Source organism: Hoplias malabaricus, chromosome 4 (assembly GCF_029633855.1).
Source record: "Hoplias malabaricus isolate fHopMal1 chromosome 4, fHopMal1.hap1, whole genome shotgun sequence".
Lineage (NCBI taxonomy): Eukaryota > Metazoa > Chordata > Actinopteri > Characiformes > Erythrinidae > Hoplias > Hoplias malabaricus.
This window is the reverse complement of record NC_089803.1, coordinates 57,586,757-57,610,969: the sequence shown is the minus strand read 5'-3', so window position 1 is coordinate 57,610,969 and position 24,213 is coordinate 57,586,757. Positions and strand designations below refer to the sequence as shown.

At 39.8% G+C, this 24,213-nt stretch overlaps 1 protein-coding gene across 1 annotated transcript; it reads left to right on the top strand.

Annotated features, from left to right (window-relative positions):
• The first annotated feature begins 1,948 nt into the window (after nt 1–1,948).
• nots (nothepsin) lies at nt 1,949–9,293 on the top strand. The gene is made up of 10 exons (XM_066668872.1): nt 1,949–2,004; nt 2,266–2,446; nt 4,300–4,417; nt 4,796–4,914; nt 5,741–5,940; nt 6,740–6,757; nt 6,852–6,968; nt 7,675–7,828; nt 8,714–8,812; nt 9,105–9,293. Exons 1-10 carry the CDS (start codon nt 1,949–1,951, stop codon nt 9,291–9,293), a joined length of 1,251 nt encoding a protein of 416 aa, XP_066524969.1.
• The last annotated feature ends 14,920 nt before the right edge of the window (nt 9,294–24,213 follow it).

The following is a 24,213-nucleotide window of genomic DNA, read 5'->3' as shown; positions in this document are numbered from 1 at the left end:
TCAGACCTGCACATCCAGGAGGAATTTTAGCCCATTCTTCCTGACACAACTCTTTTAGGTCTGTCATATTCCATGGACGCCTTGTGTTCGGCTCTCCAAGTCAATCCATAGCATCTCTATAGGGTTGAGATCTGGGCTTTGACTTGGCCACTCCAAAAGGTGGATTTAGTTTTTCTTTAGTCGTTCTGTTGTGAACTTGCTTCCGTGTTTTGGGTAATTGTCCTGTTTCATCATCCAACTTCTACAGAGTTTTAGATGATGTACAAACACACATTATCTTGTAGAATTTTTTAGATACACTTGGGAGTTCATCATCCACTCAATGACTGTAAGCTGGCCAGGCGCTGATGCAGCAAAACAGGCCCAAATCATGATGTTCCCTTCTCCATATTTTATGGTTGGGGTATTTTCATAGAAATGTGCTGTGCCTACCAGATGTAGCACTGTGTGTTCTTTCCAAATACACTGCTCAAAAAATAAAGGGAACACTAAAATAATACATCCTAGACCTCAATGAATGAAATTTTCCAGTTGAAAATCTTTATTCATGCGTTGAGATCAAAATAACATAAAAATGATCAATGTAAATCAAAATTATCCCATGGAGGTCTGGATTTAGAATCATACTCAAAATAAAAGGGGAAAATCAAATTACAGGCTGATCCAACTTCAGTGGAAACTCCTCAGTTGTGTGTGTGTGGCCTCTATGTGCTGTATGACCTCCCTACAACAGGCATTCTCCTGATGAGGAGGCGGATGTTCTCCTGAGGGATGTCTGTGGTGCAACGTGACATTGGTGGATGGGATGGAACGAGACATGATGTCCCAGATGTGCTTGATTGGATTCAGGTCTGGGGAACAGGGCCAGTCCATAGCATAAATGCTTTCATCAAGCAGGAGGACACACTTCAGCCACATGAATTAGTGTGTAAGCAGTGTCTTCCTTCATTGTGTCCTGCCATACACACCTTGCTTGTTCAAGGTTTTAGGGACTGTAGACCCATGAACACAGATGTTAGTCTGTACCAATGATGCCTTCAAATCTTTGGCTTTCACTCTGGGTTGTTTCTTTACATCATTGATGAGTCTCTGTTGTGCTCTTGGGGTCATTCTGACTGGGCACCCACTTCTTAGCAGAGTAGCCATGGTCCAATTGTCAATTGTCTTCAATTGTGGATTGTTTGCCTTGCTGTAGACTGGTGTATTTCTACATTATTTGAAATCACTTTGTAACCCTTTTCAGCTTTTTGTAAATTAACCATTTTTGATAGTTTTCATAGATCCTCTGAAAGCTCTTTTGGTGAGGCATGGCTCACATACGCATGTCCTCCTTGTGGAGAGCAAACTCAAAAGGTTTGAGTGGTTATTATCAGCAGCTCTAGTCCACACCTCCAAACTCATTTTCATAACAAAACTCCAGGTATGCTAACATCTGACTCCAATAAGCATTTATGAGGTCATTAACACAAGGGTTCACATATTTTATCCACTAGCACTATGATGTCTTTATGGTTGTTCTCAATGAAGACCTGAATTATCAGAATTGTTTATTTTGTTATTTTTTTAAGGCACATTATATTTGTCAATACACTTGACTTGGATGAGAATCAGATCACATATTATGACAAATGTATGCAGAAAACCATGAAATTCCAAAAGGTTCACATAGTTTTTCTTGCCCTTGTATTTATCTGTATATGCAATTATAGTGAGTTTATACGTTCTTGGCATTAAGGTATAAACTTCAGCCCGTGTGGGAACATCAGAATTCATATGCTTCAGGTACAAAGAATAGAGACTTTGGACCCTTCACCTTTTTCCATGACCTGACCCACACCAACACTCACCCTGGTCATGATTGGCTCAGCAGAGTGACCATGACCTTAATAAATGACCCATTGGGTCACTCACTTCTTTTGTATGACAGACTAACTGTCCACTAGACAGAATGAAGTGGATATTACTGCTGCTGGGTATTCAGTGCTTTGTTCGAGGCCTGATAAGGTAAGAAAATGTAAAAAGCCAAGTTTAATAGAGTTCAGGATTTTATAGTGCTTTCTTAGGCTTGTGTGGGTGTCTGAATATACAGTTGCTGGTGTGAACCCTCAGCGTTAGACTTTGTAGCAGTGTGACTGCATCGAGTGGTGGACTTTTGTTATGAAGAAATATCGGTTGAGCAAATGTACACAAACTTTCAGCCATATAGTGTATTTTAGTTTTTTTAGTATTGTCAAGCACTTTGTATGACTACTCTTTGAACTCAAGGGTCCCTCTGACTAAGAAGCCTTCTCTGAGGAGCCATTTAAGAGCCAATAATGAGTTGGAGGACTTTTTAAAGAATCACCACGTGGATATGTTCTCCCGGCGTTTTGCCCAGTGTTACCCTTCCTCATTAGTTTCCCTCAAACCAGGAAAAACTGCAGAGAAACTCTACAATTTCATGGATGTAAGTGGCACCACTTTGAAATTCTACTTAACACAATCTACAAAAACCTCTGCACCTTCAACTCCCATTCAAAATTAATTTCCCCCCTTTCTGTTTCTGAACTGGGTGGCACGGTGGGGCAACAGGTAGTGTTGCTGTCACACAGCTCCAGGGGTGTGGGGTTTTGGGGTTTGAGTCCCGCTCCGGGTGACTGTCTGTGAGGAGTTTGGTGTGTTCTCCCCGTGTCTGCATGGGTTTCCACCGGGAGCTCCAGTTTCCTCCCACAGTCCAAAAACACATGGTGGTAAGTGGATTGGCAACTGAAAAGTGTCTTAAGTTTTTGAGTGAATGAGTGAGTGTGTGTCGCCCTGTGAAGGACTGTCGCCCCCTCCAGGATGTGTCCCTGCCTTGCGCCCAATGATCCCGGGTAGGCTGCGGACTCACCGCAACGCTGAACTGGATAAGTGGTTACAGACAATTAATGAATGAATGTTTCTGAACTCAATCCTTTGGATGTACAAACAAGGAGTCACATTTAGCTTTTTAATAGGTGCCAAAATAAGTTGCAGTCTCATTTCAATGTTTTTTTTTTTTTGTCTTTACAAATGAATTCAGCAAAAATTCAGATCTCTCATTTTACAGACAACCAAACCCTAATGAAAAGAGAAGCATGCCATGACATTTACAATGCTACTTGTGAACACATCTCACAAGTCTTGCCGTACACCTACAATGGGCTGTGAAAACTTGGCTTTCCAGCAGCACTCAGACAGCACTGCATGAGAAATCTTCATGCTACTGTAATAAATGTAGCCACAATGGGCCAGGGAGTACTCCTGGAGTTCAACACCACATCAAGAAATAAAATCTTAAAGTGTATAATGCTAAGAGAAAGACCTTCTTCTATGGAGCAGAATTATCGGGGCATAAGCTCTTCTCAAATGGTCCAAAATGATGTCTTTTTCTGTGAAGGTTATTTCTACAAGACATTCCTTAATGCAACATGTCTGCTTGACTGGCCTGCAGTCCAGATCTGTTTCTTATGTTGCATCTTGAAGAAAAATATCAGACAACATGGACCATGGACTGTTGAGAACCTGAAGTCTTGTATCTAAAGAGAATGAGCCAAAATTCCACTAATAATATTTCAATTAATTACATCCTGAACTTATCCAGTTCAGGGTAATGGTGGGTTTAGATTCTACGTGGAATCACTGGACTAAAGGCAGGAATGCACTCTGTCCTTCCCAGAACAGCACCTACACATATAGACAATCCTTGAGTAGTCAATCTACTTATCGATGTGTGTTTTTGGACTGTGGACAGAAACTGGAGCACCCAGAGGAAACCCACCCAGATAGAGGGAAAACACACCAAACTCCTCACAGACAGTGACCTGAAGCAAGGCTCAAACCCACAACGCCAAAGACCTGTTGTGCTGCTGTGCTGCCCTTTCTAGGTTTTTTCTTTGGAGAGTGTTGTAGTGTTCAAATGAAATATTTGTTTATATTTACAAAATAAAATCAAGTTGGTCAGTGAAAACATTGGAAATCATTTAATCATTTAGTTAAATAAAAGTTCAACAGAATTAACAAATCACAGATTCTTTTTTTAAATTTCATTTTACACAAAAATCCAACTTTTTAGAAAATGGTTTGTAAAGCAGGATATATATGAAGACTATGGTGTTTTGCTCAAGGACCCTGGTATAAGGACAGTGTTCTTACCTAAGCGAATGTGTGGAAGTCTATTCCAACATTATAATTATTACTACTTCCATTATTTATTCATGCTGCTTTCAGTAAAATGATACAATCAAGCCTGTTTGAATTTTTGATTATAATAAGTAAGTATATGTGCTGTGTTTTGTAAAGGCACAGTACTTTGGTCTGATCAGTTTGGGAACTCCTGAGCAGAACTTTACAGTGGTGTTTGACACGGGTTCAGCTGACCTTTGGGTGCCCTCCTACTACTGCGTCAGTGCTGCATGCGGTAATGGACACACTCACTATCCAAGCTAAGGCCATTAACATTTTTCACTCATCTGACATTTATTCATTCCCACTGTTTCACAGCTTCTCTGTGCATTAGTTTTCAGGAGTTGTTAATCATTCATATGCGTTAAGTGTGTTAATAACTGGCCTATGCCTGTAGTTATAATCCTGTGGTTAGTAGCATTTTAAAAGTATTTATTTTTAAATTCTTAAATGAGTCATTTAAAGTTGTTTTAAACTCTCATTTAAAATGTAAAGGCAATTACAGTAAGTCATGCAACCGTGTACAGCTCATTGTTTAGTTTAGGTCTCTCGGCTCATGTTTGTGTCTGAATCTTCTGGTTCGACGGGTCACAGTGTTCCTTTCATGACACAGGTTCACATCATAAGTTCAAGGCTTTCGAGTCCAGCACCTACCTTCATGATGGACGAGTCTTTGGCATCCATTACGGCTCTGGACACCTGATGGGCATTATGGCCAAAGACCTGCTGAGGGTAATGACTCAGAAACTGTCCAACAAAGCAATGTTTCACAAGTCTGTTCATGGCAGCTCCACTGCCTTGCACTCTTTAGTGTTTTACCTGCTTCCATACGGAGCAAGCTGATCATTGGCTCAATGGTTCCTCATGACATTTTTTTAGACTCTTCAGCCGTTCTATAGTGGGGTGTTCCACCAACTTTTATACTTCGCTGCATAACTTTAAACAAAGTGATTTAGACTGGTTTGCAACATTTGTCTGAGTCTGATAAGAAACAGATACATAAAGAGCTTAATACCACTTCTTTACCCCAAGAAGAAATAATAATTAAGCTGAAATTTTGCATCAGGTCATTTTGGAGCATGCAAAACACACATTTCTATCAAAGGTGACTTAGCAAACACTGCTCTAGAGAATTTATTTCTTGTCACTATGCTGTTTTACCTTGGGTATACTCACTTTGTTATGAAACAGGAATTAATATTATTAAGCCTATTGTGGTAGAGTCCTATTTATGTCTATAATCTGTGGCCACCCTTTAAAAAAAGGGAAGTAGACATGAACAATAATGAAAATTAGACTTCTGTTTTAAAGCAGCTAGCAGCATGACGATTTCACAGTTGTAAAGTGGAATTAATATAAGCTAATAGAGGGTCTCTGGAAGAATTAAAAAACTTGTTCTTGTGTATATGCTCTGAAGTATAATGATAACAGTCTGGAACCCATTCAATTGCCCATAGAGAAAAATACTGTGAACACTGTACCTAAATTAATGTTTCAGCCTCAACCCTGTTGTGTACCTGTACTGAGTGTGTGTTGTGTGTACTGCTGTGTTGTGCAGGTGGGCTCTGTGTCTGTAGATAATCAGGTCTTTGGTGAATCTGTGTATGAGCCAGGGATGTCGTTCGTCAAGACCAAGTTTGATGGAGTTTTGGGGTTAAGTTACCCTGTTCTGGCAGATGAGATGGGAGTACCTGTATTTGACAACATGATAAGCCAGGACAAATTGGAGAAGCCGATGTTCTCTTTCTACCTCAGCAAGTGAGAATGATTTTGTATTTTATTATTAAATACATTAATTAATTCATTATCTGTAACCGATCCAGTTCAGGGTCGCGGTGGGTCCTTCACAGGGCAACACAGACACATTCACACCTATGGACACTTTTGAGTTGCCAGTCCACCTACCAACATGTGTTTTTGGACTGTGAGAGGAAACCATAGTACCCGGAGGAAACCCACGCCGACACGAGGAGAACACCTCATAGACAGTCACCCGGAGCAGGAATCGAACCCACAACCTCCAGGTCCCTGGAGCTGTGTGACTGCGACACTACCTGCTGCGCCACTGTGCCGCCCAGATTAATTCATCATCATCATCATTTTCTTCTCCGCTTCTCCATTTCAGGGTTGCGGTCCAGATTAAATACATCTCACAATTTATTAAAAACTGAATTGTAAAACGATTTATTGAACTCAGGAGTCCATTATCTATTTATGTAACTTATTTTAAATGCTTAAGAATGGGGGGCTAAATATCACACTTCCTGGGGTTCCAGTGAGAATATGATTTATTCTGTGGCATATTGAGGAAGTGAATACAAGGATGACTCACTTCTTTTTGATAAGATTTTGAATCTCTTAACATACGATAAAAAGTGATTAAAGGCAAGCCTGTATGAATTCATTCAAAGCTTGTCAGGAAAAGAAATGCAGACATGAGGAGAATTGACTGGAGCACAGTGCAGTCAGATCATGACTGCATGGGTAGTGATGCAATTCACTGTAAAGTGGTAATAGACCACACTACTCTGCAACCACTCATTTATTTCTTTTCCAGGCAAAAGAGCAGAAACCTGTTGATATAACAGGCACTTAAAATAAAAACTGGTGGACAAATTCTGAAGTTACATGTTTTGCCATTTCTGATCATGACTGCTGTTGTTTCTCAGAGGTCCAGGTATTGAAGGAGAGCTGCTGCTGGGCGGTGTGGATGAAGATCTCTTTGATCCTCCCATTAACTGGGTCCCAGTCACTGTAAAAAGCTACTGGCAGATTAAAATAGATGTGTGAGTTGACTGGGTTGGCTCCCTTACATTATTTATATTAGTACTGTGACAGTATTGTGACATTCCCACATAAGCTGTTGATGCAGACAGCAGAATTTCTATTTCACTGGCTCTTTAATGATGTAACCATATTTGTAGCACTAACAAGCACTATGTGGACGCTGACCACAGAGGTGACACTCAGCCTCACAATGGACATTAAACAACATTACCCTGAATAATACAAAAGGTACTAACAGGTTCCCTAAGAACATAAGAAATTACAGAATCATTAAAGCTTTTTCCCAGTATCCTTTCTTTTGCAAACACAGACTGTGATAATTGTGACTGATGATTCTGGAGTATTTAGTGGATATTTGATCAATATTGGCATAATTGTATACCACAACACAACTTTAAAATTTATGCTGGAAAACATATATTGCCTTGTTTGGTACTAGATACATACCTTTTACTTATAAACCATTTTGTTGGGTTGTCAGTTGAAATCATTTATCATTCTATAGACCACTGATCATATATATATATATATATATATATATATATATATATATATATATATATGAAACATTATATATATTTGAAATATATACAATATATATGATATATATATATGATATACATGATATAATAGTAAACAGAATCAGCTTGCATCTACAGTATACTATAACTTTAACATTATTAACATTATCTCATTCTTTTTCAGAGTGAGGGTTCAGGGGACCGATTCCTTCTGTCAGGATGATGTATACAGTTGCCAAGCAATTGTTGACACTGGAACATCTCTGATCACTGGGCCAACTGTGGACATCATGATCCTTCAGCAGCTGATTGGAGCTACACCTACTCCCATTGGAGAGGTGAGACCAGCCTGAGCTTAAAAAAACTAAAAGCCCATCTGCCAATCAGAGTTACTGGACTTGTAAAACTGCTTTTATTCAAGCATTATGATATTTACATAAATTATGTTTACAATAACATCCTACACTGAAAATGGGATGCAAGTAATTAAATTTGCTCATATATTGTATCTAAGAATAGGGAGATAACACTACACTGCAAATTTATATGGCTACATGACACGTACATAAGACTTTCAAGACTACTGACATAATCCCCCATTAATATTTATTAAGCTTATTCCAACAAGCATCATTTGTCATGACACATTCTACTGTTCAATTGATTAAAGCAGGTTTTATGACAGCTGGTGCTTGTTGACATAAGCCTTTATATTTATTTATGTCAGTTGTTCTGAAAGGGATATGTAATGCAATATGAAATATGTAAGTATTATATATGAGTATTAGCAGCACGGTGGCACAGCAGGTAGTGTCACAGTCACACAGGGTTCGAGTCCTGCTCCGGGTGACTGTCTGTGAGGAGTGTGGCATGTTCTCTCTGTGTCTGCGTGGGTTTCCTCTGGGTGCTCCAGTTTCCTCCCACAGTCCAAAAACACATGTTGGTAGGTGGATTGGCAACTCAAAAGTGTCCATAGGTGTGAGTGTGTGAGTAAATGTGTGAGTGTGTGTCGCCCCCTCCAGGGTGTATTCCCGCCTTGTGCCCAATGATTCCAGGTAGTCTCTGGACCCACTGCGACCCTGAACTGAATCAGCGGTTACAGATAATGAATGAATATGAGCATTAGCTATCTCAGGGTGGAATGGGCGAACAATCAAGATTGTATATTACATTAAAATCATATGAATGAATATTAATCATATGAGCACTCTTCTGGGTTACAGTTTCTGGTAGACTGTTCTAGGATCAGCAGTTTGCCAGTGGTATCTTTTGTACTTAATGGCGTCGAGTATTCCCTTCCTTCCGAAGCCTATGTCAAGAAAGTAAGTATAAGCATGAAAACAAAATCTATATTGTAAATGTAAATGTAAAATCTTTAAATACTTTACTAGTCTCTAAGAATATTCAATTAAATCTTCTTATTAAGTCAATAACATTTGTAGACTTCAGAATTAACTTACAATAATTCATGCATTACATTTCTTGGGAAGCAACTGCCCACTATTTTCAATTTTTTATGTGTTTCATATCAATGCACTCTGATGTCTTTATTTAACGCAGGGAATGTTGTCAAAATGATGGTCTGTGCTGCTCTTTTTCTTTCTCTCTCTTTAGGAGTTAGTAGGTGGCAAAGTGATCTGTTTGAGTGGTTTCCAGGCAGTAGATATCTCCTCTCCCACTGGGCCACTGTGGATTCTGGGGGACATTTTCCTCACTCAGTTTTACAGTGTTTATGACAGAGGTCAGGATCGGGTGGGCTTTGCTAAGCCCAAAGCTGATCCCAAAAACAAAAAAGTCACCTAAATATTTTGTGCTCTCTGGCATCAAGAAGCATCTCTGAATGATTTCAAATTAAAATCAAACCTGCATCACTAAAGTCCTTCTGTTATTTGAGATAAGCAAGAATCGATGGATATTGAGGACAGTTTATGTTTGTGGTGAATTTAAATTTAAATGTTTTAAAAGACCCATGGCATGAATAATAGCATATATATAAATATATAAAAAGGAGAGAACAATACCAGTCTTAGACAGTGTATAAATTAGTAAAAAATGCAAAAATTGTGGCAGAAGTGGTCCGAAGACCAATGCATTTACATGTCTTTGACTATTAAACATACAGACGTTTAGCTCCTTCCCTTCACTTTAAAGTTATGAGTAGTATTTTAGAATAAACTGATTTTTTTAAATGGTACAATACAGATAATCTATTCAATTAATGACATATACCACACACAACACCAAAACAGCGTTTACTCTACTGAAACAGCTTTAGACTAGAGGTTGAAACATTGCTGTGGGGATGCAGGTCCATTAGTCCAGACTTCCACACGTGCTAGGTTGAGTCTTGGAGCCCCCAGCTATTATCTAATAATTCATTCATTCGACTTCTGTAATCCTGTTCTGGATCTGGAGCCAACACAGAATCATTGGGTGGAAAGCAGGAATAAGTCAATCACATCTATGGACAGTTTCACAGAGCTAATTCACCTAACAACGTGTTTCTGGACTAAGGGATGAAACTGGAATACCCGGAGGAAACCCACACAGACACAGGGACAACACACATACAGTGACTGGATGTGGGGACTGAAGCTACTGTGATGATGTACAGTACCTGTGACACATCACCAAGAGAAACCATTATGTATACTTACCTGTACTTACTCACCTGCATACGGGTCATGTGAGAGGGAAAAGAGTACTATCTCTTGATGCTGAGTTTTACTTACCTGGTTGAATCCATTCTCCACAGAGGGAAGGGGGAACTAGCATCTAGAAGAGGGAAAATATATTATCTAATAAATATTGATATTATGAATGAACGTTAAACATGCCATGGCTGTAACTGAATCTTGGTACAGTTGTTAGTTCATTGTTAATTTTTATTGTGTATGAAACTTGTGTCCAAGATACTTTAACTTATACCTCTTAAGGGAATGGTATATTCTAAGGGGCGGGGCTACCTATATATATACCACACAAGGGTAAAAGAGAGGGACTCTGCTAGACCGTAGCGAGAGGAGCATAACCTAAGGGCATAATAAGACTCAATTGATTTAGTTGTCTTTATCCTTTTTGTCTCTGCTTATAGAGAATTTTCTTTTGTTAATTTTTTTGTTCACAAGGAGCGCGCGTGTATATATATTGTAAATAGTAATTTAAAGTCTGGTGTGTAAATAAAGGTGGAAGGGAACCAAAAATCGAACCTCTCGGTGTCATTTCAAGTCGACCTTATAACATCTCGGGCCTCTCGCCCGACTCTACCCATAGAGAACACCTCCCACCATTTCACTTTGCGATGGTGTAGGGGTGAGCTTTATCACAAATGGTGGCAGTGACTACGAACCTGATGACAGCAACCACCTATAGTCTACGACAAGAAACGAGAGAGAGGTACGACGCCGAAAAGCAGAGGAGCGTTGTGTAACTCCAACAATTACCACTAGGAGAAGATGGCTTCCAAGAAACCACCAGTCACCCAGACACGGAGCGAAGAAGAGGAATGCGAGTCAACCACCGTCAAAGGGAATACATCGGAGATCACTAACTTACAGCAGATGCTCGAAAGCTTTTTCAGCTCTCAACAGCAGAGAGATGAAGAACTGCGGAGAGAAGCGACGAAGCAAGAGCAGAGGTGGCGTTCCCTACAACACCAGTTCGGCCTTCTACAGGAAGAAGTACGGAGGGGCCAAAGTGGAGTACAACAACACAGGGAAACGGAGCATTCCACAACAGCATCGCACACAATATACAGACCCGCGACTCCGGCAGTAAGTGCATACGACGCGATGGGAGAACAATTAAGGACAACACAGGTAGCGTGGCCGAGACTCCCGCAACTTAAAGATGATGATGACATCGAACATTACTTCATAATGTTTGAGCGGTTAGCGCTAGCGGCTAGATGGCCGAAAACGGACTGGGCTTTTCATCTGGTCCCCTTGCTGGAAGGAAAGGCAAGAGCAGCCTACGTCGCCATGAGCGTTGAAAAAATAAATGACTTTGAAGCAGTAAAAGAGGCTATTCTCAGAAAGTTTGAGATTAACCCTGAGACTTACAGACAGCGTTTCCGTAAAGGGCACGTATTAAACAACGAGACGCCGAGGGAACTATTCACGCGGCTCACGGGACTTTATGAGAGATGGATACGTCCAAAAGACAAGACAAAAGAGGACATTGGACAAACCATCGTTCTGGAACAGTTCCTGAGCGTAATCAATCCAGAATTGAAGAGCTGGATATTGGAACGCAGCCCGACTTCTGCGGAGCAAGCGGTTGAAATGGCAGAAGCTTTCATCGCGGCACGACAAGCCGAGGGAGAGTTCCAGCTCCGAAAGTCAACCTTCACCAAACAGACCAGTAAGCTTGAGAGACGTGACTATGGTAGTGGTGTTGAACGTTCAAAGCCAGCCTTTAAAATGCAGTGGCATAAGTCCATTAAAAGCTCAGCTGAAAAACCAAAAATAAGATGTTTTAGCTGTAACCAAATAGGACACAAAAGCTCTGAATGTCAATATCCTCCCACTAGCTCTAACCAACTGTGCTACACCCCTAGAAAAGAAAATCCTTTTAGTACACAGGAATGTAATGATGAAACCACAGTAACAGTTAAATTGAATGGCAAACAGTTTAGGGCTTTATTAGATACTGGGGCAAGCCAAACTTTAGTCACACAAGCATGTCTTGAAAACTCTCAATATAGCCTTACATGTACGTTAAAGGTCAAATGCATACATGGTGATGAGCAGATTTATCCTACAACTGAGATTAATATATCAATTAAAGGGCAATCCTACCTGGTACGCGTAGGAGTGGTACAAAACTCTCCATATCCCATCATACTAGGCAGAGACATCCCTATTTTGATTGATTTATTGAACTATAAAAATGTAAAAACGGCAGAGGCTATGGTAGTGACCAGGCAAAGCAAAAAAAATTTAGCCAAAGATACCACAGAACTTTTTAAGGAATTGCCATATGCTGCAGAAACTAAAAAAAAGACAAGGAGAGATGTAAGGAAAGCTAAAGTTATGGGAACCAAATGTCTGGAGAAAATAGAACTGCCAGATACAGATAACATTAGTTTACCCTTTAACTTTGAACAACTCCAAAATTTAGATGAAACTTTAAAACCACTATTTGAAAAAAGCAGACAATATAGTGACAACACTGATAAAGGTTGCCACTTAGCGATTAAAGATAACAAGCTATATAGAATCACTGATAAAGGTGAGCAACTAGTACTCCCGGTAAGCCTTAGGGAGAAAGTGCTTAAAATGGGACATTCAGATCCCTGGGCAGGCCACTTCGGGCAAGCTAAAACATTCAGCCGCATAGCATACAGATTTTACTGGCCAGGTCAGTATGCAGATGTGATTAAATACTGCAATAATTGCCCGGAATGTCAACTCACTGCAACTCTAAAAAAGTCAGACAAGGTGCCTATGGTGAGCATGCCTATAATAGACATACCATTCTCTCGCATAGCAATGGACGTAGTAGGGCCGTTACCTAGAACAAAAAACGGAAACCGTTACATTTTAGTAATATGTGACTATGCGACAAAATATCCAGAGGCTTTTGCCCTCAAAAACATTAAAACTCGTCAAATTGTCAATGCTCTGATACAACTTATTTCAAGAGTAGGGATCCCGAAAGAGATATTGACAGACAGGGGCACTAACTTCACTTCAAAACAGATAAAGCAAGTGTACGATCTATTAGGCATTAAAAGTATTCACACCACACCATATCACCCTCAGACTGATGGGCTAACAGAACGTTTCAATAAGACTCTGAAACAAGCTTTACAGAAGGTGACGAACAACAACGGTACAGACTGGGACATGTGGTTACCCTATGTGCTGTTCGCATATCGTGAAGTACCTCAAGCTTCCACCGGCTTTTCCCCGTTTGAACTCCTTTATGGAAGACAGGTGAGAGGTCCGATGGATGTCCTGAAAGAAGCTTGGGAAGGTGAGAAGAGTGAACAGAAACTGAACATTTTAACGTATGTCTTGAAGATCAGAGACAAGTTGAGTCAATTGACAAGTACTGTCCATGAAAACATGGAGAAAGCTCAAGTACAGCAAAAACACTGGTATGATAAAGTGGCAAGGAAGAGAGTTCTGCAAATCGGGCAGAAAGTACTTATTCTACTACCCACCAGTGACACTGGGCTTTTAGCCAAATGGCAGGGGCCATATAAAGTGCAAAGACAAGTCGGAGAAACTACATATGAACTCCACCTGCCTGACAGACGGAAGAAATTTCAGAGCTTCCACATTAACATGTTGAGACCCTGGAAGGAGCCTGAGAATAAGAGTTCGGAGCAGCTATGGATAAGGGCCGTTCATGATGAAGACGAGGTGGCCGAACAGTATTTCCCCACAAGAAACGAAGGTTTCGTTCTTCCAAAGGTGCCCCACTTAACATCACAGCAACAACAAGAACTACTGCACGTGGTCCCACCTAAGCTTTTCTCAGATGAACCAGGATTAACAGACGTGACCCAGCATAACGTCAGACTCATCAAAGATGAACCGATTAGGCAGTTCAACTGCAGAGTTCCAGCACGACTTGTCCCTGAGTTGAAAAAAGAAGTTGAGGCTATGATCAAAATGGGAGTAATAGAACCGTCAAAGAGCGAATGGTGCAGCCCTGTCGTCTTGGTTCCCAAGAAAGATGGAGGCTTACGGTTTTGCATTGACTTTTCAAAGCTAAACGCTGTGTCTGCTTTTGACCCATATCCCATGCCAAGAGCAGATGACCTAATAGAGAGGCTAGGGAAGGCTAAAGTTCTGTCCACGGTGGATTTATGCAAGGGATACTGGCAAGTTCCACTCAGCCAGTCCGCTAAAGAGCTGACTGCATTTAGAACACCATCAGGACTATACCATTTCCGTACAATGCCATTCGGATTACACGGTGCGGCTGCAACCTTCCAGAGGTTAATGAACGACGTTCTCAGAGGTACGGAGGACTTCGCGGCAGCTTATATAGATGATGTGGTGATCTACAGTTCATCATGGGAAGAACATCTACAACATCTAGGCATTGTCCTGAGGAAGATCGCAGATGCAGGTCTGACAGCAAACCCCAGCAAATGTCATCTCGCTCGCGAGGAGGTCTCATATCTAGGTTACATCCTGGGCGGGGGTCAAATAAGACCTCAAGTGGACAAAGTTGAGGCCGTGAGGGCAACACCCCAACCTAATACAAAGAGGAGGGTACGTTCATTTTTAGGTCTTGTGGGATGGTACCGCAGGTTCATCCCTAATTTTTCAACTAAAGCAGCAGCACTGACGGATTTAACCAAGAAGGACATGCCTCAAAGGGTTAAATGGACAGAGACCTGTGAGTATGCTTTTAAAGACCTCAAAAATGCATTATGCCAGGAACCAGTTTTAGCCAGCCCTGATTTTTCGAAACCTTTTATTGTGCAGACTGATGCATCAGGTACAGGGTTGGGTGCTGTCTTATTACAGGGGGAGGACGATGAGAGAAAACCTATCCTGTATATTAGCAGGAAACTGTTTCCACGTGAGTCTAACTACTCTACCATCGAGAAGGAGGCTCTCGCTATCAAATGGGCGCTTGACTCTTTAAAGTATTACTTGCTTGGACATGACTTTGTTCTAGAGACAGATCACAAAGCTTTGCAGTGGATCCAAAGAATGAAAGACTCTAATGCTAGAATCACACGATGGTACTTGTCATTACAGCCCTATCGTTTTACTATAAGGTATAGAAAAGGTACCCATAATGTAACAGCTGACTACCTGTCCCGCCGCTGGGAAGGCGTTGAGCTTAAGGAGGGGGGTGTGTGATGATGTACAGTACCTGTGACACATCACCAAGAGAAACCATTATGTATACTTACCTGTACTTACTCACCTGCATACGGGTCATGTGAGAGGGAAAAGAGTACTATCTCTTGATGCTGAGTTTTACTTACCTGGTTGAATCCATTCTCCACAGAGGGAAGGGGGAACTAGCATCTAGAAGAGGGAAAATATATTATCTAATAAATATTGATATTATGAATGAACGTTAAACATGCCATGGCTGTAACTGAATCTTGGTACAGTTGTTAGTTCATTGTTAATTTTTATTGTGTATGAAACTTGTGTCCAAGATACTTTAACTTATACCTCTTAAGGGAATGGTATATTCTAAGGGGCGGGGCTACCTATATATATACCACACAAGGGTAAAAGAGAGGGACTCTGCTAGACCGTAGCGAGAGGAGCATAACCTAAGGGCATAATAAGACTCAATTGATTTAGTTGTCTTTATCCTTTTTGTCTCTGCTTATAGAGAATTTTCTTTTGTTAATTTTTTTGTTCACAAGGAGCGCGCGTGTATATATATTGTAAATAGTAATTTAAAGTCTGGTGTGTAAATAAAGGTGGAAGGGAACCAAAAATCGAACCTCTCGGTGTCATTTCAAGTCGACCTTATAACATCTCAGGCCTCTCGCCCGACTCTACCCATAGAGAACACCTCCCACCATTTCACTTTGCGATGGTGTAGGGGTGAGCTTTATCACACTACAAACCCAAGGACTTTGGAGGTGTGTGGCTCTGGTGCAACAACTGTGACACTATGCTACACTTTTGCATTAAATTATTCACTCAGAAACATATTCATTAAATTTTGGAAAATATTTTGTTGAAATAGACAATAGAATATCATTTCTACTGTGGGGAATATTCTTGCTTCTGTTGCCTATGACTTGCATCAGGTCTCAGGACCCAGCATACATGAGTCAAACTCAGAATATCAGAGAAAGATAGCGAAGAGTGTCTTTGTCGGAATAGTCTTTGAGCATTTTGCTCTCATATTGTGCAGGAATCACTCATAGTCTCTCTAATTTTGCTGACTCATTATAATTAGAATTAGTATTCAGGGGACACAGATTTTTAATTGTAGGCCATCGAAAAACCCTGCCAACAGAATGGTATGCGCTTGAGCACCTGCTCATCTAAGCTAACCTATGCTCAACATATAAAAACCTCACGTCATTGGGCTGTGGAGCAGCAGAACTGCATTTTCTTGAGGGATGGACCTCAATTCAATATGAGCTCTATTCAGTTAAGATTTAGACCTTCAAACATAAATCAGTAATTGACTTCTGTAACTATGTTGTTACCAATCACCATTAAACCCTCAAAGAAATAGTACAACATGTAGAGTTTAGAAAAGTAGATGTTATTATAGCAGAAGGGGTAGACTGCCTATTAATACCCTGTGTTTAAGAGGAAAACAGAGCAAATGTCTGTATATTTTTGGACATGTAGTGTTGCAAGAAATCAGTAAGGCCTATATGGCCATATGCAATTCACTGTCTATCCATAGGGGGAGACGTAATCCACTAAAACCCTTGCACAATAAAGCTAGTGCAAATGCACATTCAATGTGAAATTCAGGGCTTAATGATATTGGGACATAAGTCATAGTGATATTCTAGGTTTTAGTGATATTGTCATATAACAACTGTATCTGCTAATGCTCTTTCAAACTGTGTAATATCAACATAATCCTTCATTGTGATCTTAATACCATATAATTGCACATTGGTCATGCTGCGCAATATGTTAAACACCCAGCCATACACTACTGATGGCAAAATTAAAATTGACATGTATAATGGATCAGCCTGGATATTTTTAATAATGCACAATTATCAGTCCATCAGTGACACTGATGGATTTCATACAATTCCAATACAATTCCAGCAGAACTGCTGTGTCTGATCCACTCATTTCACCACAACACACATTAATACAGCACCACCACGTCAGTGTCACAGCAACATTGAGAATGATCCACCACCCAGATTATACCTGCACGGAAGTGGTCCTGATGATTGAAGATCAAAACGAAAGGAGGCAAAGAAAATATGCAGAGCAACAGATGGATTACAATGGAGCTGGGAGAATGGATAGTGAGTGTAAAAACAAGAAAACGGTCATAATGTTATCACTGATCAATGTATAAGCCTTACACTCTTTAGCTTAACTCGTTCAATTTGCATTCCTCTTCACCCCCCAGTGTGTGTTCAGCAGCTGCCGTCTCTCTAGGAGGTGGAGGAAGAAAATGTCTCTGGTTCCTGTTGGGACCTGTGGACCCCCACATCCTCCTAGAGAAAAACTTTAGCTCACCCTTCTCCTCTCATGCATCTGGGGTGGACTTAAAAACCCATATCATCATCAATCGATATGTGTGTGTGTGTGTGTGTGTGTGTGTGTGTGTGTATCTCCCAAAATAATAACTTGTGTTCAACAGCTTGTGTTCAAATGTTGCAAATGTTGTAACTAAAAATCGACAAATATAGACAAACAAATTTTTTAATTGGACAGTGATAATATGTAAGTGCACTACTGTTCGTGATATATATATATATATATGGTTACATCTTTTAAGGCATTTTTATTACTTAAAGTCAAAAGTTTACACACACTAAGATTATAATGCCGTTAAACAATTTGTGACAGCCCATATGATGATGTCATGTCTTTGGACGCTTCTGGTTTATTGGCAACATCTGAGTTAATTAGACACTTACCTGTGTATGTATCTTAAGGCATATCTGAAATACACTTCTTCTTTGTATATCATGGAAAAGTCTATAGAAATCAGCCAAGGTATCAGGAAGAGAATTGTAGACTTGCCCAAGTCTGGTTCATCCTTGGGTGCAATTTCCAGATGCCTGAAGGTCCCTTGTTCATCTGGACAAACAATTATATGCAAGTGCAAACAAGATGGGAATGTCCTGTCCTGTTTTGCTGCTGGAGGGACTGGTGCACTTCACAAAGTAGATGGCATCATGAGGAAAGAACATTATATGGCAATACAGCAACATCTCAAGACATCATACAGGAAATTAAAGCTTGGGCGCAAATGGGTCTTCCAAACAGACAATGACCCGAAGCATACTGCCAAACTGGTTACAAAGTGGCTTAAGGATAACAAAGTCAATGTTTTGGAGTGGCCCCAATCTCATTCCTATTGAAAATCTATGGGCAAAGCTGAAAAGGCAGGTGCGAGCAAGGCAGCCTACAAACATGGCTCAGTTACACCAGTTCTATCAGGAGGAATGGGCTGAAATTCCTACCAACTATTGTGAAAAGCTTGTGGAAGGATATCCAAGTCATACAGCTTAAGGGCAATGGTACCAATGAACATACTAATGAATTGTATGTAAATATCTGACTTTGCAGAAAGTAATACAAATGCCTTAAAAATTCTCTCTCTCTCATTATTCTGGCATTTGGCAAATCTAAATAATTTTGGTAATCCTGATTATTCTGAGGGTGGCACGGTGGTGCAGCATGTAGTGTCGCAGTCACAGAGCTCCAGGGACCTGGAGGTTGTGGGTTCGATTCCCGCTCCAGGTGACTGTCTGTGAGGAGTTTGTGTGTTCTCCCCGTATCCGCGTGGGTTTCCTCTGGGTGCTTCAGTTTCCTCCCACAGTCCAAAAACACATGTCGGTAGGTGGATTGGCGACTCAAAAGTGTCCGTAGGTGTGTGTGTGTTGCCCTGTGAAGGACTGGCACCCCCTCCAGGGTGTATTCCAGCCTTGAGCCCAATGATTCCAGGTAGGCTCTGGACCCACCGCGACCCTGAACTGGATAAACGGTTAAAGATAATGAATGAATGATTATTCTGATTTCATGTCAGATAGTGAGAAAAACATGCATATGTGTCTTTTTATATAGTGTATGTAAACTTCTGGTTTCAACTGTATGTATTTTACGAGTGCTGCTGTTTATGCAAGATATGATTCTCACCTTCAGAAATGACTTTCCCTGAGCCGAGGATAGGAAAGCTCTGTTGTTTGCTTGTGATTAAATAATTCATTGAGTCATTGTAAAGGCAAAAGAAGAACTGGTGCTTTGGCAGAAAGCCTTTATCAGAGCGGCTGCAGTTTTAGATGTGTATTGTGTACACGTTAGTTAGACATGTCGAAAAGGCAATTATTTATAGAAAATAAATAATGATATTAAAACATTTTAGTGATTGCTACAGACACATACACAATCTCATGCACACACAAACACACTCCAACCTCATCCTATGTTATTGTTCTCCACTTATGATCTTCATTAATCTTCATATTTGCTAATCTCTTTTCCCTTACATTGATTGCAGAGCTATATTGGTATCTATAACAGACTGCAGTTGGGAGCCCATGCCACTTGAGCGTGGGCACTTGAGATTCATTATCAGTCATTGAGAGGGCCAGTCATTATCGAGGCTATAAAAGCATTGGAATTATTTAATCATCACTGACCTCCAATTTCCATCTCATGCCCCACCTACGCACACACTCTCTCAGAACACAGCTGCATGGCCCAAATGCATTTGCTATTAAGGCTGTATTGTTAAACTCTGCTATTCTGTGTGATAAGCAATAGTGTAGTATCATGTGTCTGATTTTTAACGATGTGTTGTTAGTGCTGTGAGTGGGAAACTAGTTGACGTACTCTACTGAATTGAGTGTGGAAGTGAAGTTCAGGAAGCTGTTGGCCTTTAAAGAGCAGAGAGGGTGGGGGTGGGGTGGGGGTGTTATTGAGCACCGCCCTGTGAGGCAGGCCAATGAATTTCCTGAATGGAACAGTGACTGATGCTGATATTGTGATAAGATCATACAGACTGGAATAGACACAGTGTTTTTATGTATTTGGTGTACAGTTGTTTTTGTATAGAACACCAGTGGGGCAGGTTATTAAAAATATTTTTTTGAAGGAAAAGTGTGTAATATTTATATTTTCTATAATTATATCTTTCCTTATAAACTTTTTCTCCTCATTTTCATTAAAATGCTCCTTTTGTTTTATGTTTTTTTCTCTATTGTGTGTATACCAGTGAAAAAAAAAGTCTGCTGCCTTACATGACAACAAAAAACTTGCAGGCTTTTTTCAAGAAATTGAAACAGTACACTGTAAAAAAATCAGTTCAGGGTATGGAGCCTACCCAGAATCACTTGGGCAAGGCAGAAACACACCCTGGAGGGGTGCCAATCCTTCACAGGGCAACACACACTCACACTTATGGACACTTTTGAGCCACCAATCCACCTTCCAACGTGTGTTTTTGCACCATAGGAGGAAACTGGAGCTCCCAGAGGAAACATTAGGAGAACAGATTTTTAAATTTTTTTGTAAATACTTTCTGACCAATAAGTGCTTTATTGTTTAAAATGAATCATTTTGAAATATATTACGGTGCCACAGCAGGTAGTGTCGCAGTCACACAGCTCCAGGGACCTGGAGGTTGTGGGTTCGAGGCCCGCTCCGGGTGACTGTCTGTGAGGAGTTGGTGTGTTCTCCTCGTGTCCGCAAGGGTTTCCTCCAGGTGCTCCGGTTTCCTCCCACAGTCCAAAAACACACGTTGGTAGGTGGACTGGTGACTCAAAAGTGTCCGTAGGTGTGAGTGAATGTGTGAGTGTGTGTGTCTGTGAAGGACTGGCGCCCCCTCCAGGGTGTGTTCCCGCCTTGCGCCCAATGATTCCAGGTAGGCTCTGGACCCACCGTGACCCTGAACTGGATAAGTGGTTACAGATAATGAATGAATGAATTATATTATTTTCATTTCTGTAGAGAAAAATGTCACCTATATGAAAAGTTTATTGCTCCCCTACAAAGGAATATTTTAGCAGAACTAAAAGGTGTAGTTTATGTTTGTAAGTGCATTTTGTATTAAGTATTTGTATATTCACTGTACTTCCTGTTTCAGATTTTCAGAATGACTTTACAAATAACCATAAATTGTTATTACATCCAATCTATATTATATGTTAAAGAAAATTTCTACAGCATCACTCACTTCAATGTACTGTAAAAAAACAAGCAAACAAACAAACAAAAAACACCTGGATTTATTAAAAAAAAGTAAATTTAGCCCTGTTTACAGTAAAGTATTGTATATTTGCAGTGTGTTAGTAATTTCACTATAATTACATAGCATTAACATAACATTGCATTTGGTAAATTCAGGGATTCTGTGACTTATTTTTTAAGTAGCATACTGTAAATTATACAGCAAATGGTATGCAGTGGACATAAACTCATAACAAACATGATAATGCACCATAAGTGAACAACCATATAATATTGTAATGTTACTGTAAAAACACAGTAGTATGTTACAGTGAATTTATCGGTTGGTATTGATAAAACATTAATTGAAGTCAGACATATCAAAATAATTATGACAACTGGACTATGATGAAAGAATCATATTCAAGGCTGGAACAAGCTGTCCATAATAACCCTGAATAATGCTACCATTTTTTGTCTGGTTTGTGTCTTTAATGGACAGATGGCCCCTTTTTGTCCTGAGTTGGCCACCATCCAAGCTCTGTCTGCACTGTTGTGGGTAAAGGATGTTTTGTGACAGGCCATGCTTTCTCCATTGCTTTATATATTAATGGCTGTGACAACGAGAGTCCAGCACAATCTACACTGACCATACTAGCATCCAACGAGTTGTCCTCAGATGCACTGTATTCTCAAAGCATTGATTCTGTTTATTATTATTATTATTATTATTATTATTATTATTATTAATATTATTATTATTATCATGCTTGTGACATTTCTAGTCTCTTGCCAAAAGGGCATATTGTAGACATGTCCTCTGTGATGTGTCTGATAGCAGTAGGCAGGACTGTGTTGAAAACAAGGCAGCCTGCATGAGCACATTTTTCCATATTTGCTGTGTCATAAATTACGAATGATGTGTTGATTTTCTCGCTCTTGTGAGCTGTCGCCTGCAGTATGTCTCAAGCACCTCTTAATGATATTACTGCTAGGGCTGGAGTGACTCACAATTCAATTCCAGCCACTAGTGTTGCTTTTGGCCAAAGCTATTCACTGAAGTCATAAAGCAAGGTTACATTTTATTAAATCCGTGTCAACTTATCTCTGTTTCTCCTGTCTCTCCTTCTGCTCTAACATAAAAAGGGGCAGGCACACAAGCTCACTTCTCAGTGATATATAATATATAAGTCTAAAAAGAGAAAGCAAGCACTGAGGTGAAAATTGACTACCATTTGGCTAATGTGTATTCACTGTCATTTACTAGCATTATACATAATTTCTACAAGCAGTCAATAATGATTCAACATGCATTTCCTTATCTGTCAAGTATCAGTCACCTCTCCTAGATCATTTGGCCAGCAACAGCTGTAGGGTGCTGATGATGGTAAAGGGGCAAATATACCAAAGATGTTCTAAGACCACTGAATATTTTCTGCTTATTTTAAATTAAATTAGCCAAATTGTATTAGGAGAAATGTCTCAGGAGGAACCATTTTGTTGCTTGACAGAAATTTCTAACTTCATTACAGCTCAGGGAACATTCTAGGTCTACTCACAGAGCCAAAATTGACATTTTATTAATTTAATCCTATTAGAGATGCTGTATATTCCATAATTAATAGATTAAGTTATATAGTTTTTTTAATAAGAGAAGTAAAATTGAAGGCTTACAATGATATTGCAGTTGTTATATGCTAACATTATAGACACTACTATACATTTGCTAGCATACAAGGTTTACTGTAGTACAGTGTAGCATTATTAAATTATAATTCTACATTACAGAACCCATTGTTTATTATAAACCATTATGTTTTCTAAAGTGATGTGCAGTTCTAAAGTATGCTAAAGTAGTACTGAAGTGTTTGATGTTGATTAAGGCCTATAGTACAACAACTTATGTCCTTTCATAGTTCATATGTTGTATATATAAGTATTTTTCACAAAACAGTATTATTCAGTTCTTGCAGGACTGTTTTATGTCGTCTGCATATTTACTGAGCACATCTGAGTACAGGGTAAAATTGAATATATAATTTAATATATCACACACCTAATTAAGAAATTATTATTAATATATCTTAAAAAAGTTAATTAAAAATCTCCCCCAATTTGTTGTCACTATCCATTGGATAAGACACATCACACCATCCAACCAAACTGAGAAGGTGAGAGCATGCATGATTCTCTGAGACATGACGTCAACTACCCCTTCTTTTTTAAACTGCTGCCAACTCAGTGACACTGGACCGATCAACACGCCTGGAGGAGAACACAATCAGCTGAGGGCATGAGTACCACAAAACATATTAGCACAAGGACGATTACTAAATTGTAGAGTCAGAACACCTTCCAGTTAAAACAGTCTGAAGATGGCTTTAGTAAACTGGGTCAAGAAATGTTATTTCAGCCAGTCGATGCCTATAGCTGGTAACGTAATTGTGCATGAGAAGGGAAGGGGGAACAGGGCCAACTTACTCATCCAGAAAGTACACGAAACAGGCCAACTGTACTTCTGCCCTTCTATGGACCTCAAATGTTAAGAAGTATTATATTTTATATTAAAATTTACATGAAATATCCAGTAACTAAAATGGCTGTATGCTGAGGTACAGAACTCTGCAGATAAGGAGGCTATATCTAAGAAAAACAAAAACATATGAGTTGATTTTATCAGTAAGACAAAACACTGGAAGGTTATTTAGATGCTAAGTTATTTTTGCTAGCTAGTGAACCAAGGAAAACCGTTGACCAGAATTTGTTTAATACATTCTAATTTATTAACGATTTATTTTTCTTTATTTCTGTATTTTATAGGCCTCAGAGTCATAAAATCCTTTCATCCTCTATGTCCTTGCTAACAGGCACATAAGTTACACAAGTGCTAGAGC